Genomic DNA, 13,704 nt, shown 5'->3' with positions numbered 1-13,704 from the left:
TCCCCTGTACTGTATACTGAACTTCAGTGGTGAAAAATCAGTAAACTATCAATTATTAACTTTGCAAATTAAATACCTTATTATAGGAATATAACGAAGCATTTTAACAACGCGAACAAAATGTACGCGTAATAAAATTAACGCGAATTGTCGAAAACTTATGTCTACATGCATTTAATTTACGCGAATTCTCGTGTGATGTGTGCTTACATGCAGTTTATTAACGCGAATTTGATGCGTAGTAATTTTTTCTATTCGAAAGCCAAAACAACAACGTCCAACAACGAACTTTAGGTTTAATTTTGATAACATATATACACAACAAAAAATTAAACAGACCAAATAGTGACTAATGTTCAATGAATGGGTCCAAGGATGGAATACATCCCGTCCTGGCGCTTTCCACTGCCTCTGTTATTCCTGTAGCTTTGACGGAGAGGTAGATGGCGTGTTAACATTACTTACCCGGAAATAAAGGTGTCTTAAAATAACAATGCTGTAAAATAGAGTGATTTTAATTAACAATGGCGTAAATTAAGGTATAGAAATAACGCGAATTTTTAAAATTCGCGTTAATTACATGTATCGTTAATTTTCTATAATAAGGTATTCATCGACCCCGATAACTCGAAAGCCCGCAAGCTTGAACTATTTTTCGTTACCCTTCAGCGTTCGAGTTACTGGGGTTCTGCTTCAATCCGAAAAGAGTGGTCCCGAGGGAAACAGTTAATTTTGTTACGCGAGAATCTCAATGTTTTTCGAGGCGGAGGCGAGGGAAACATTGAGATTCGAGAGACACAAAATAAACTGGTTTCGCGAGGGACCAGTGCATGTTGCCCGCTCAGGGGCTTTTGGCGGGAAATAGTTAGATGTCATGTGACCTCGAAGTAGTCAATGAGAGTTTGCGCTGTTGTGGGAAAAATTCCGGCTTTCAACTTTATTTACCCACTGGCTGGGTGTCTTCGACAGTTTCACTGTCATGCGACATGACAGACCAGCCGGCGCCTAATCTACCATGCTATTTCCTTTATTTAGCCCCCTACCTGAATGAAGCCAAGCCCTCCCTTGGCGAGACCTAAAATTAATACGTCCCCCGTGGGCGTTAAATAGAGAAAATACGGTAGCTTTTAGTTTATTTCTGGCTGGAAAATAGTAAGAAAGCAGCATGGCGCTCATTTTAAAGAGGAAAATGACTAGGTATTTAATTTTCTCTTTCAGCTTAAGTATAAGCAAGTGGCCCCCCACAAAAGCTGCAAAAAGTAAACCTTCTGAAAGAAGAGGTTGTATACGAAGGTCTTGATGATCCTTATCGACGCTACCTTTTCAGTAATTTTTTCCGCGCATGGAGGATGAAAGGATGATTAAAAAGATTAAAAAGTACAAGGCTTCTCGCAGCGCAAAACTGAAGGCAATGTAAAGCTCTTTATTGTAGATAGTTTAGCAGCTGGTCTTACAAAACTTTAATTCGATTACGAAAGAGTTTTTTATAAAAGAGAAAAAAATGTCTGAATTGAAAGTAGGAGCCCGTAATCCATGGCTATGATTGGGTCTTAGGTATTACAAGCTGCAGTTGATTAATAAATGCGAGACTAAATGGCGTCTCGTCTCTACAAACTCAAGATTAAACTTCAGTAAATTATGGAGCCAAGAAAAAGCCAATCTAAATCACATTAAATAACATTTAGTTTCACAAAAACATTAGTTCAGCGGAAGAACACGATAACTATTCATTTTCAGCTCAGTTATTTTGCAAAAATGGCACGAAAACTTCAATATGACGGTTCGGAACATCAGGTTTAGTTCTATTTGTTCTTTTGTAAGGTGATTTTGCGGGATTCTTGGTAGCAGAACTGAAAGCACAAGCTGGCAACGAAAAGGGAGTCGCGAGTCGCCACGCCAAGCGTGAGCAGCACGCACCACGCATGTGCCTCGCGCTTATTCGAGAATTAATCCTGTACACCCTCCGGTGTACAACACAGAACAAAAGAAAGGGTACAAAATGCTAAAAGCCTACTGTTATCTTTTCAACTGAAGAAAATGTATACCTTTAAAAAGGTAAACATCCTGCATTATAGCTTTAGGCAAATATTACAGTTAATATTAAATTCTCATTAATGTTAGTGTTTTTATAACTTTTTTTAATACGTCGAAAAATCGAAAAAATCGAAACTGAAAGGAAAATAAGCAAGAACTCTTTCGAAATTAAAAAGTCATCTAAATTAGTTCGTATTGTTTAGCATCTGGTCGAAAAAACCTTTTAATCATGATATAGCTTTTAAAAAAATAGAAGAGCCTGTCTGGATGTAGAAAGTAGTTTTAATAAAATTCTTGGTTTTGATTGGGTCCTCAGTGTAAATGCTAGACCAAGGGGCGGCACTAAAGTTAATACAAATTAAAAGAGCTTGCGTTCTCCTTGAATGCCATCAATGGGCTCGTAACAAAACTAACCACAATAAAATTATTAGGACAAACTTAGATCTACGAAAACAGAATTCTTGCTTTTCGTGGGATGTGTTTATTCGGTAATTTTGCTTCTTCAGGCGTTTAAAAAAATATTTCAGAAAAGTGAAAATAATATATAAGATAATTGTGTTCGTCTTCGAAGTACAATAATTTACGGCGTTTAAAGACGGAGACATCTGTTTACTCAACAAATAAAAGTCTTTGAGGCATCAAATTCTGAATAAAATTAAATATTTGAATATATCTTGTATAATAAGGTGTCAATATTTTCATAAAAAAAGTTTACCTCCATTTAAAGTCTTTGTGGACTGAAGACACTGAATAAAAGAAAACTTAAGCAATGCAAAACCGAAATTTTGAGTTCATTATACCAAAGGAATTGGAAACACCAATCAAAACCGCGCAAGAGATTGCAATACACCTGTTGTTGTTGATGAACGTTTTCTCTCGTGATATTTTCTGCTACAAGCCGTCGAATTCTGCTCGCTGTTAAACAAATTGCAAAGCAGGGATTAAATCCCAGCTTGTATTGTTGTAGCGCAGAGAACAATGTTCAGTTGGCAGTTTTAATAAACTATCGCAGCATGTTTACGAAGCTCTTTATCTTGTTTGCTCACTCATTCAATACCAACACTTTGAGATAATCCTTTGCTTACTTACGTTCTACCCGGGGAGAGCTCAAGATTGCACAATAGCTACTACTAGCAAAACACTCTTTTAAGCATCCTATTTTATAATAACCTATATATATATATTTTTTTTAAAAATGTTTTTTTGGCATTCTTAGAGGTCGTATTTGTATTTTTCCTCGCCGGTTCCGCTTTTAATGATGGCAGAGGTCAACTATAAATGACATGTCTCACGCCGAAAAAATCCGAAAGTATCGTGCCGTGGTTAGCGGTGAATTGATATTTTCTCGTATCTGCATTCGAGGCAGGTCATCTGACTCGTCAATATGGGCCATAAATTTTTGATGGGTCAGATATCACGAAATATTTTGACCGATATCACTTGATATCTTCATTTGTAGATAACAACATGCGTATAAACGACTCAAATTCATTTTTGTTGCCTAATTATAGTTGTTGTTGACATACATTGTTCATCAGCAACATTAGGTATAAAAGTTTTTTTTTTCAAGTGGTTGATATGTTTCCGTGCTTCCCAGAAAATTGCGCAGCTTTCCAGCGGTAACATGCAGATTCCTGGCGATGGTTGTATATGAAAATTTGACTAACAATAGAACTTAATTCATGATTGCCCTCCGACTGAGGGCTTAGCCCTCTGCGCACCACACCCTATAATCGCATGAATTTTACCATATTAATAAACCTCGGAAGTTTGCGAGACAGTTTTGGTATTTTAATACGCTTTCTGAGCTTCAATCCATTATAACAGTGTGCTCTTAGGAAAAATCGTGACAATTTGCCCTTGAAATTAATAAAACTGAACTGTTCGCAAGGTGGCAATGATATATTCACTTCACTGGAAACTAACGCAATCTCCCTGGGAAACTTTTAGGAAATATTTCAAGACTAGACGGAAAGAAATGTTTATTTAATCCTATCTAATGTTTTCTTTTAGATCAATAGCTCTTTTGGGGGAGAAATGTTGAAAACAAACATGAAATCAAGCGCTTAATCGGCTCGGCATTGTACAAGATTCTTTCAAGCCTCGCAAAAGAGTATAAACATAATTTAGTTCGAGTAACTTTAACACTGGGTTGCCTTAAGACTTTGATCTCCTTTTCTTTATTCCTATCGTTAGTGTATTAAATCCTTTTTTATTTTTTCCCCGGGATGTCGCAATCTTTCTTTCAAAATGTTTAACCATAAACACAAAAAAACGCAAGATGCAATAAGGTTTTCTTTTACTACCAATTAATTTTCTCATGCGAAGCCGCGTACAAACAGAGTGCTTTCAACGTACGGTCGTGTCTTCCGATTCACGCTACATCTTCATTAAGAGGCGCACCAATTCCTTTTAAGGAGATTTTCAGTGCTCAATATGAACAGCAAGGGAATGAATTTTATCATGCGGCGTCAAAATTAACTCGCTCGCCAGGTGCGCGGAGGTAAAAATGATTTAGCTGGAAAACCCTAGAGACTCGAAGTCAAAATATCAATGTTTTTCTTCCAAAATAAAATGTAACGTCGCGAAGGGTCCGTAAATTTTGCTGGATTTTCCTCGGTTAATAAAATTACGAAAAGAAACAGTACTTTACCCGCAAATTCTAGTGGTTTATTCGAAGAAAGCAGGTATTTCAGGTCTGGGGCTAAATAAGTGGAACGTGACATAATTTCGAGGGGATATGGCGATAACCATTGAGCCTATCGCATCTTTTAAAATATTCTCGGGAGCTAATGAATCCAGAATGCAAAACAATAATTTTATCGCGTCCATCGAGACAAAAGCCTAGCCTCATCACAGGAAAAGTGATATCCGATGAATGAATCCACATTATACTCGTCAATAATTCATGCAGAATCGTTTCAAACAATAGTTACTCCGTAGGATCAGCTTTACATCAAAAGTATCAACCGCAAGGGAGAAATTTTCCGAGAAAATTATCGGCAAAATAAAAAAATACATTTTCAATAAAAATGTGGTAAAAAGACACGTCTTTTTAGGTTTTTTGACGGAAAAACTTTGACAGGAAATACGGGTACTTGTTTGGTGCAATATCTCACTTTGATTGGTTCGGATATTCTCTGATTGTTTCATTGTTCTATTAGCCAATCAGAAGGCGGCACTTCATGGTCAGAACAAGTCAAAATATTATTCGCGGTTGTCAGGCTTGCAGTGGATGGCCATAATTTCTCACTGTGCAGGTGCATTTCGGCCCTCACCAGTTCAGAATAGAATATGAGGCTATTATTTGTGTTTCCTTGGACAGAGTTTTAGCCCTAAACGCATTAGCAAACTGATAAAGAGCCAGTAGGAGCCAAACGGAAAGGAACAATCGGGCGCCGGCCGAGTGTAAGTAACTCCCTTTTTCTGCGGTGGCGTTTTTTCATCGCTCTACTGAGATTGAAAACCGCTTATTTATACGGTCACGTCGAAGAAACTTAGTCATACATGACGTGAATAATTAAACGTTTCTCCTTCTCTTTTTTCAGTTGTCTCGAAACGTTCAGTAATGGAGAATGGAACGATGAACGGAGATCATCACGATCGGTCGCGCTCTCCCTCGCCCGGCTTGAGTCGATCAAACTCTCGCAATGCCTGTTCCAAAGAAATCAACCGCACATCGCTCCTGAGAAGAAACCAAAGCCTTAGTGCCAAGCAAATTCGCTTTTACAGAAATGGAGATCGATTTTTTTCAGGGCTTAAACTGGCCGTGTCGCCCGAGCGGTACAAAGAATTTGATGCTTTGCTGGCCGAATTATCAAACAAGCTCGATCTTTCAACCGGGGCGGTGAGGTTTATTTTCAACGCTGAAACGGGCCATATGATCACAGATGTGAACGAACTACAATACGGCGCTAGTTATGTTTGTTCTTCGAGCAATTGCTTCAAAGAAGTAGATGCTGGCTACGGGAACATAAAAAAGTCTTGGTCGCTCGCTAACTACAAGAAAGAAAATTTGCAGGCGGTTTCATCGTCAGGAGCGCATACACAGATTGACGGCACTCGCGATTACATCAAACCAAAATTGGTGACGGTGATCAAGAATGGAAAGCCACCACAGAAGAAAGTTACCATGTTACTCAACGCTAAAACAGCCGTTAACTTGGAGCAGGTTTTGGATCATCTATCTTCGAAGGGAACGCTCGGGAAAGTCGACAAACTACACACAGTTGACGGAAAACAGGTAAGCGGTTTTTGTCAGCCATTTCTTTCGCTTCATCAATGCATTGAAGAAGGATTCGTTCTACCGCTGTCATTAATAATTTATCGTCAGTTTTGGGCTCGTTGTGTCTTTGTTCGTTGCATTACTTCGCGAAAAACTCTAAGAATCCTTCAGGATGCACGTACTGACATTTCAACCACAGAACGAGTGTCCGTGAAAAATTTTTTGCGCGCGCGTCCATTGTGTTCAAGAGCGAACGCTCGTACGCGTGTCGAAATTATAAACGATCAAGCGCGGCTGTTAAGTCGTGTGAGTCATAGCTAGATGTTTAGATCACAGACTTTATGGCGTTTTAAACAGAATTATATTTAGAAGCTATCACGGAAACGTTCGTTTCCCTGGCAAGGGTCTCAGTCGGTTTAATAATCGCAAATAAACTCTAACCATAAGCGATGAATTGAAATTTACAAAGTTGTTGATTGCACCCCGTCGAATTTCTGCCGTTTCGCGAAGATTTCTGTTGTTTGTTTCTCGAGATCGCTGAGTTATGGTTAAGGAAAACGAGGTCTGCTATAAGATGTACATGTTTTCTTTCAATATCTCTTGATATTCCCGTGGGTACAGTTTGTTTGATTAAATTCAAAGTGCTTACAATTTTAGTCGCTTCTCGCCACGTGGATAGTTCTTTTCATTATTTATACCCTCCGTCTTAAGCAATTTTCACACCTTGGTTTATGAAAGGCAGCAATTTCTGATTGTCTTGTACAATTTATCGTTCGCAAATTCTGACTGTCTTGCGTGTCGTATTTTGAAATTCTTCGCCTCATATTTCTTGTTTGTGTTCTTCCAGAAAATTTCACGGCTCATCAAATCAAAATATTCACGCTTCCGAAAGCAGTCAAAAGCTTTCATTGTTTACTTACAGTAAGACTTATGTCTGTAGAATATTATAATTGACCCCTAGAATTTACCATTTTGTGACCTGTTCTCTTCAACGACGTTTAGAATTACGTCTGTTGCCGAAAACTAAGATCAGCATTTTCCATTTTGCTGTGTTCTGTAATCTCAAGTATTATATTTGCATACATTGTCTCAAAGGACATGGCTCTCTCCGGTGTGAGAAAATAAAATTGAGTTGCTTCCTGTTTTTCAAATGCTTTTCTAACATATTGTCATTTTCTGACCAATATGGTCTTTAATCGCATGAAAAAATGTCATATTTTGCAACTGTAGTTTTACATAAATGACCTGAGGTAATGAAGCAGGAATTCTGTTTTGCATTCCCATGTTAAGAGGTGTTATTGTAAACATTGGTTTTAATATCTACTAGTGCAGGGGGTTTTTCAGTCATCACACAGGAATCGCAATAGCGGAAAAGAATGGCTTTCAATTCACAATTTATCTTTCCTGAAATCTTCCTTAGATCACCCATTTTCTGTGTTAAAAAAATTTAAGTAATGTTGAATTAGAAAAGTAAAGAATTGATTTGGATATGCTTCATTAGAATAAGCAAGTGGTTTCTTTGTGTTTTTATTTATCATTGGGTTTATAAGAAACTATGGTTTGTAACAACAAGAAAGGATAAAAGGGTTCAGTGAATTTGCCGAATTTTATCAATAGTTATTATTTCCTCGGAATTTAGTTTGGCAAGCAAACAATGCCTTTATTGTAAAAAAAAACCCTCGCAATCATATTGTGCTTAAAGGAAGATTTTATTGATTGTCTGGCTGACTGCAAACTTATAGAGATTAAATCAAATGTTTTTGTCAAGAAACCAAAATATATTTTGATCATTGTTGCAATTCTCCCACCTCAATGTCATTTGTCTCTCTTAATGTTACTATTGAGAATTTATTGGAAAATCAAGACAACTCCCTCTAGTTATTAATTTCTTTTTTCTTGCCGTCACCTGTCTGTCAGACAATGCATTTATATTCCAGAAAGAAATTACAGTTAATATTTGCCACTTTTTGAATTAAAATGGAAGATGTATTGATTTGTACATGGCTGGTGGTGTCTGCAGATCAGATAAAATGCTCTGTGAATAAAATAAAATGTCATCTTTGCTAGCCAGTGTATTATTATTATTCAGCTTCTTGTTTAATTTCTAGAAAGAAAATATTTCTGTGATTAAAATAAATGCCTGTTATTGGCACCCAGCTTGGTATTGTTAATTTCTGTGCATGCAGTGTCTAGAAATTTGCTGCAGTACCCTTGCAGTCTTTAGATCTTCTGGGGTTAATAGGATTGAGATGTGCGTAAGAGAAGAGATGTCATCACTTATCTTTTGTATTAAACAGAGAGGAGACGAGTTGAATATCTTAGGTTAAAACCCAGAAAGAAGGATCAAGATAAACTCCTTTAGCTATGACAGTAATCGTAAACTGATTTTCCTTAAAAAAATGCAAAGTCAGATTAGTTAGTCACGAGAATGAATGAATAGGTCACAAAGTGGAAATCAGCTTGGAAAATAATCAAATTCTCCATTCTAGTGCTATAAGTATTGATTAAAAAAAACTTAGCAGAATGTGTTTGTTAACTACATGTATTTGATTCAGTGTTATTTGGTTCTGTAGCTTTTAAGCTTGTTAACAAAACTATGAAGTGTGACCATTCAAATGAAAGCCGTCGAGCAGTGCCTTCATGGGGTGCTTGTTTTCTAACTTTTAAGTTTGTGGATGAAACCCTGGTGTGTGACCATTGAAATTGAAGCTATTGAGCGGTACTTTCATGTGTTGCTGTTTAATTTAAACTTGAAATTTTTGGGTGTGAAAAGGTTAAATGCAGTATTACATATATTCTCATTGCTATTAATAGTGTCAAGTGTGCATTGTTAAGCTTGGGTATTTGGCAGTTTTTTTTAATCACGTCTTCGGCATTTGTGCCCCCTTGTTTCCTGCTGGTTCAAAGAATACCAAGCACCTTTACAGCAGAGTAGATGCTGCCTTCGTTTAATAACAGACACAGTCGGTGTAAATAGCATTTATTATGTTTGCTGTGGGAGTAAAACCAGTGTACAAGTCAGTTTATAATAAAGCTAGAAAAAAACCTGCAGAAATAAATTATGACTTTGGTGGTGTGGTAGTAGATTGTTCTTTTGCATTTTATAAATATAAAGAAGTCTATTAAAATACTTAATTTATCTTCTCAACCTTTGAATTCTGTCAATAAAATTAAGTTTGAAGCAGACCTCCATTCCTGCGAAATTGGTGATTACATGTATATTACTTTTGATTAAAGCAGCATAAAAAAGAGACATTTAAGGTTCTTAATTTTTGCTTCTATTTATGGTAGCAATTGAAAACATTTTGTATATCATAATTTTCTTCAATTTGAAAGTGAGTGGCTCCCTGCTAGGAAAAAGACTTGTAATTTATCTCTGTCAAAAAAAGAGACGCTCATTTTCGCTGTTGTGTTGGGTGTTTATGTTTTTGTCTTTTATTAATATGGTTTTTCTGAAATATGACTTTGGGTGTTGGCTGTTAAAGCAATTGCCTCTAATATGTCAGCTTTAAAATGGAAAAATGAACTGATCGAGTTTGCATTTAGTAGCTGCTTTCATCAGTTGTGTACAACTGATCAAAGTTGTGTACATCTATTGTGCACAATATAGCAAAACAGTTTTATAAAGTACATCAATATACTAGTTATTGACAAAAGACAAGTCTGCCCTTTACTTTTCTTGTTGAAAAATAAGCCTCCACAGCTAAGACTCAACGGTACTTCTTAAATAACTCCTACCCTTAAAGAATTAAGCCCGTCAACTAAGGCTGGATATTGTTATCATTGGTATATTTAAACCTGACTTACTACTTGTGTTTCGTTTTGATTCCTTGAATGTTTTACAAGTAAAAAAATAAATAAATAACCGACCAGCAAGCTGGTTTGAACTGTAGTGGGTGGGGTCATATTGCCAGAGGGAATTTATTATTAATTTTATTTTACCCTTTCTGCTCTCCTCTCTAAAGTGATCCTTTGAAAATTCCTTTCAGTGAATAAAAAAGACCAGAGCTTATGAATTAATTTAATTTCTTTCCACAGATTAAGGAGCTGAGACATCTGTTTGGTGATGACACAATGTTTGTTGCTCTACAAAGTAATGAAAAGTTTCCTGACGAGGGATTCGATGTTGATGTTCAAAGTAAGTTGGAAAAAACCCTGAATTTCCTCAAAAGCCGATTTATGCATCATAGTTTGTTGGTCAGTCTTGTCGATAAGAAACACACAACCTGTAGTGTGGTGTATTTGAGGACATCTAACCAATCAGAAGGCCAGTTTAATTAAATGTTAATATTCGATCTTACAAGTTTGTCGATAATATTATGCTGATAAATGCGGCTGACAAACTATTATGTGTAAATTACTCAACTATACGACTTCAAATATGGGCACATTTCAAGTGCTCATTTTCAATATTAATATTTTAATTTGTGGTTGTTTTCTGTTCAAGGATCACTTAAAATAATGGTCATATTAAAATTTAGGCCCCCACTAGACAGCCAGATGTTTTGGGTGAGGTTATGTAAATATAGTTCTGACACCGTGATTATTAAAAGTGCTTAGTTTGTTTTCAAACCCTAATGAAACTCTTGAGAATGAGCGTGGAGAAGTCAAAAGTGCAGATGTACTTAAACAAATTGAGTTCTTCCAACCTCTTCCTTGTGTAAAGTATTAGCTTTTACAAGTATTTAATGTGGTTAAAGTTGTTTATGGCTTGAAATTTTATAGACCAGTTTGATTTTTATTTTCCTCTGTTTTATATTAAGGTAATAAGTATGAGCCAACGAATATGAGGAAATTAAGAATCAAACTGGTTTGAAAATTTTCAAGCAAAAGTACAAATTAAAGTAACATTTATTATTGATAACTAGCTTTGTTGGTATCAGGCTTTTAGCCAGGATTTGAAAGTCGGCATCCAAAGTTTTTTTATGGGGGCTGGCTTAGCCATTGGGTATCACTTGGGCCCTTGGATGCTAGTCTGGCTATAAGCCTGGTTAGTATGTCTGTGTAAAGTTCTGCCTGGAGGCATTAAATAACTTATAAGCTGCTACCTCTGTTGGCTCTCGTGTAAGCGAGGCAAAAATAAGCAACAATCAGCCATAATTGATTCTGTTGCATGCTTAGTATGGATTTTGTGATTCTGTATTCTCTTCACAACTGTTACTTGACGACAACTGAAAAATGCACCACAATCTCTACTCCAATGGTATCGTCAAGAAAATGTGCTCAACGCAGGCCAGGAAATAGGAACCCAATCTTACAACGCAGGAATCATAAAAAGGCTCGCATTATTTTTTACTCGCTTATACGATGGCAAACAGTACACTTTTACTCAGCTTTATTTTCATTGCCAAGTTCATTAAAATCGCCTTGGTTTTTTCTAGTCCCAAGGTTCCGCCCACGTTGGCGTTATGCACCTGCCACAGATATGTATTCCTATATTCCTGGCCTGCGACCTGAGCCCCCTCCACCAGTAAAGGAGTTTACAGTTCACTTGCACTGCATCTTAGCAGCGTCCATGTCAAATTTAACATCACCACGACCAACACCTGTACGAACGAGGTCTGTGTCTCCCAGACCTAGTTCTTCTAGAAAGTCTTTCACACCATCACCAAGATCATCTGGAAATTTTGAGGCGCGCAGACCCAAGACTGCCATTGGGGTTCCGTCAGAGTTTGCCCGAAAGTCGTTGATGCCTTCTCCAGCAAATGCATCACTAAGACCAACAAAGAAACGAGTTGGGTCAGACAAGCCTGTTCCTATTAGACCAATCAGACCAAAAGCAGGTTCAGATAAACCCGTGGGTATACGAGGTGGGCCGAAAAATGGAGAACAGAGGCCTTTACCATTTCAAAGTATCGCTCCAGAGTCCGATTCTGATTCTGATGATGGCGAGGGTCGTCATGGTTACTATGTTTACATCTACAATGACAAACTTAACAAAAGCCAGGGGCTTGGTGATAAACCTACCGCATCTGTTCGTCCAATGAAATTTTCTGCTGTAGAGAAGGACTCTGACAGTAATGATTTAGTAGATGCCACTGCTAAATTAGATCTGAAGCCTATGATGTTGAACCTTTCTCCAGCCGATTCTCTTGAAACAGTTCATTGATGGAACTTCCAGTTTACTTAAAATGTGAGGTTTTTGCAAGAAGCTTTCTCATATCAGTGACCTTACATATGACTTCATTTGGTTACTGTAAGTTTTTCCCGTAATTAATGGTAGATGTTAGGTAGGGGATACAGTCAAACCTTGATTGTCAACTGAAGATGTTTTCCTGTGATCCCAAATTGTGGTTCCTTTATATTCATGTTTTCTTTTTTTCATCATTGAGACCTGATCATCCACTGACTATTTTGTAAGTCCTGGGAAGTCCAGACAAGCCAAGGTTTGATTGTACTTCTACATGTGTTAGTGGATTAAGTCTAGAATACAGATGATAATTGTTGCAATGGGTAACTGAGAAACACAGCCAAAAGCTTTAATTGTTACTACACTTTTCAATAACATGCAAACTTTGAAGATCAAAACTCATCTAAGGATTGTGTTTTTACTGCCCCACAGACCCTGAAAATCAAACAAACACATTGGATCAAAATGTACCAATCACAACCTACACATTTAAATTTTGACCCTATTGAAGGAAATGTTTTTGTTAATTACTTAAGACATCTTTTTTTGGATCTGTGATTTTGGCAGCAGTGTTAAAATTAATGCAATTTTTGTTCGAGTTTGTTTTTACCATACAGAGTTTGCGTGTTATTCAAAAGCACAGTAATTGAAAGCAGTTCAAGTTTTGATGCTCCGCAGCATCAACATTGGTACACCAAAATCAACACTCAATTACATAACAGAAAAAAATAAATAAGGCAAGATTTTAAAGTAGCTTATTGTCGGTACATATTTAGATTTCAATATAGTATTGCCAAGCAGTTTTGTTATTAGAATTTTATTAGTTTTAGAGTAGGATGAAAGGAAATTATATTCCCAATATATATAAACAGTATATCGAGTAATATTAAACAATATATACCTATTGATATTAACCAATATATATCTATTAAATATTAACCAAAATATATTATATTATGTTATAGATAGTTCATGTTCGTATAGAAAACAAAGCCAATTTTTTATATGCAGTCTTTCAACAAAAATTATGCAGCCGGGTGTTAGTGTGGCAAAAGACACATTTTATTTATATTATTCAGTTTCATTTTATTTTATTTATTCATGCATGTTTTGACAATTTTTATAGACATACGTTACTCTCTGGGTTATTTCAGCTTTGAGCAAGAGATTTACATACACAGCTTTACAGGCCGACAAATTTATTTTCCATATAGAATGTTTACAACTTAAAATTCGAAACCCATATAGGCTAGCCAATTAAAATTTGAAGCAAAAACATTTAACTGCTGACAAGAACAGAAATCATTGTTATAGT

At 36.5% G+C, this 13,704-nt stretch overlaps 1 protein-coding gene across 7 annotated transcripts in view; it reads left to right on the top strand.

Annotated features, from left to right (window-relative positions):
* The first annotated feature begins 5,234 nt into the window (after positions 1–5,234).
* Positions 5,235–13,704, top strand: part of LOC144655171 (serine/threonine-protein kinase DCLK1-like) — a 38,580-nt gene continuing 30,110 nt past the window's right edge. For 3 of the 7 annotated variants that reach the window (XM_078515383.1, XM_078515379.1, XM_078515380.1), the window contains exons 1-3: positions 5,236–5,442; positions 5,583–6,277; positions 10,298–10,397. In XM_078515383.1, coding sequence (XP_078371509.1) covers positions 5,603–6,277; positions 10,298–10,397 — 775 coding nt within the window. In that variant the 5' untranslated portion in view covers positions 5,236–5,442; positions 5,583–5,602. Of the gene's footprint in view, positions 5,443–5,582; positions 6,278–10,297; positions 10,398–13,704 lie in introns of all 7 variants that reach the window. The other 4 variants (XR_013571041.1, XM_078515385.1, XM_078515384.1 and 1 more) reach the window with 2 other exon arrangements.

Source organism: Oculina patagonica, chromosome 5, assembly GCF_052425735.1.
Source record: "Oculina patagonica isolate OP01 chromosome 5, crgOcupat, whole genome shotgun sequence".
Classification (NCBI taxonomy): domain Eukaryota; kingdom Metazoa; phylum Cnidaria; class Anthozoa; order Scleractinia; family Oculinidae; genus Oculina; species Oculina patagonica.
This window is presented reverse-complemented; position numbering and strand designations above follow the sequence as displayed.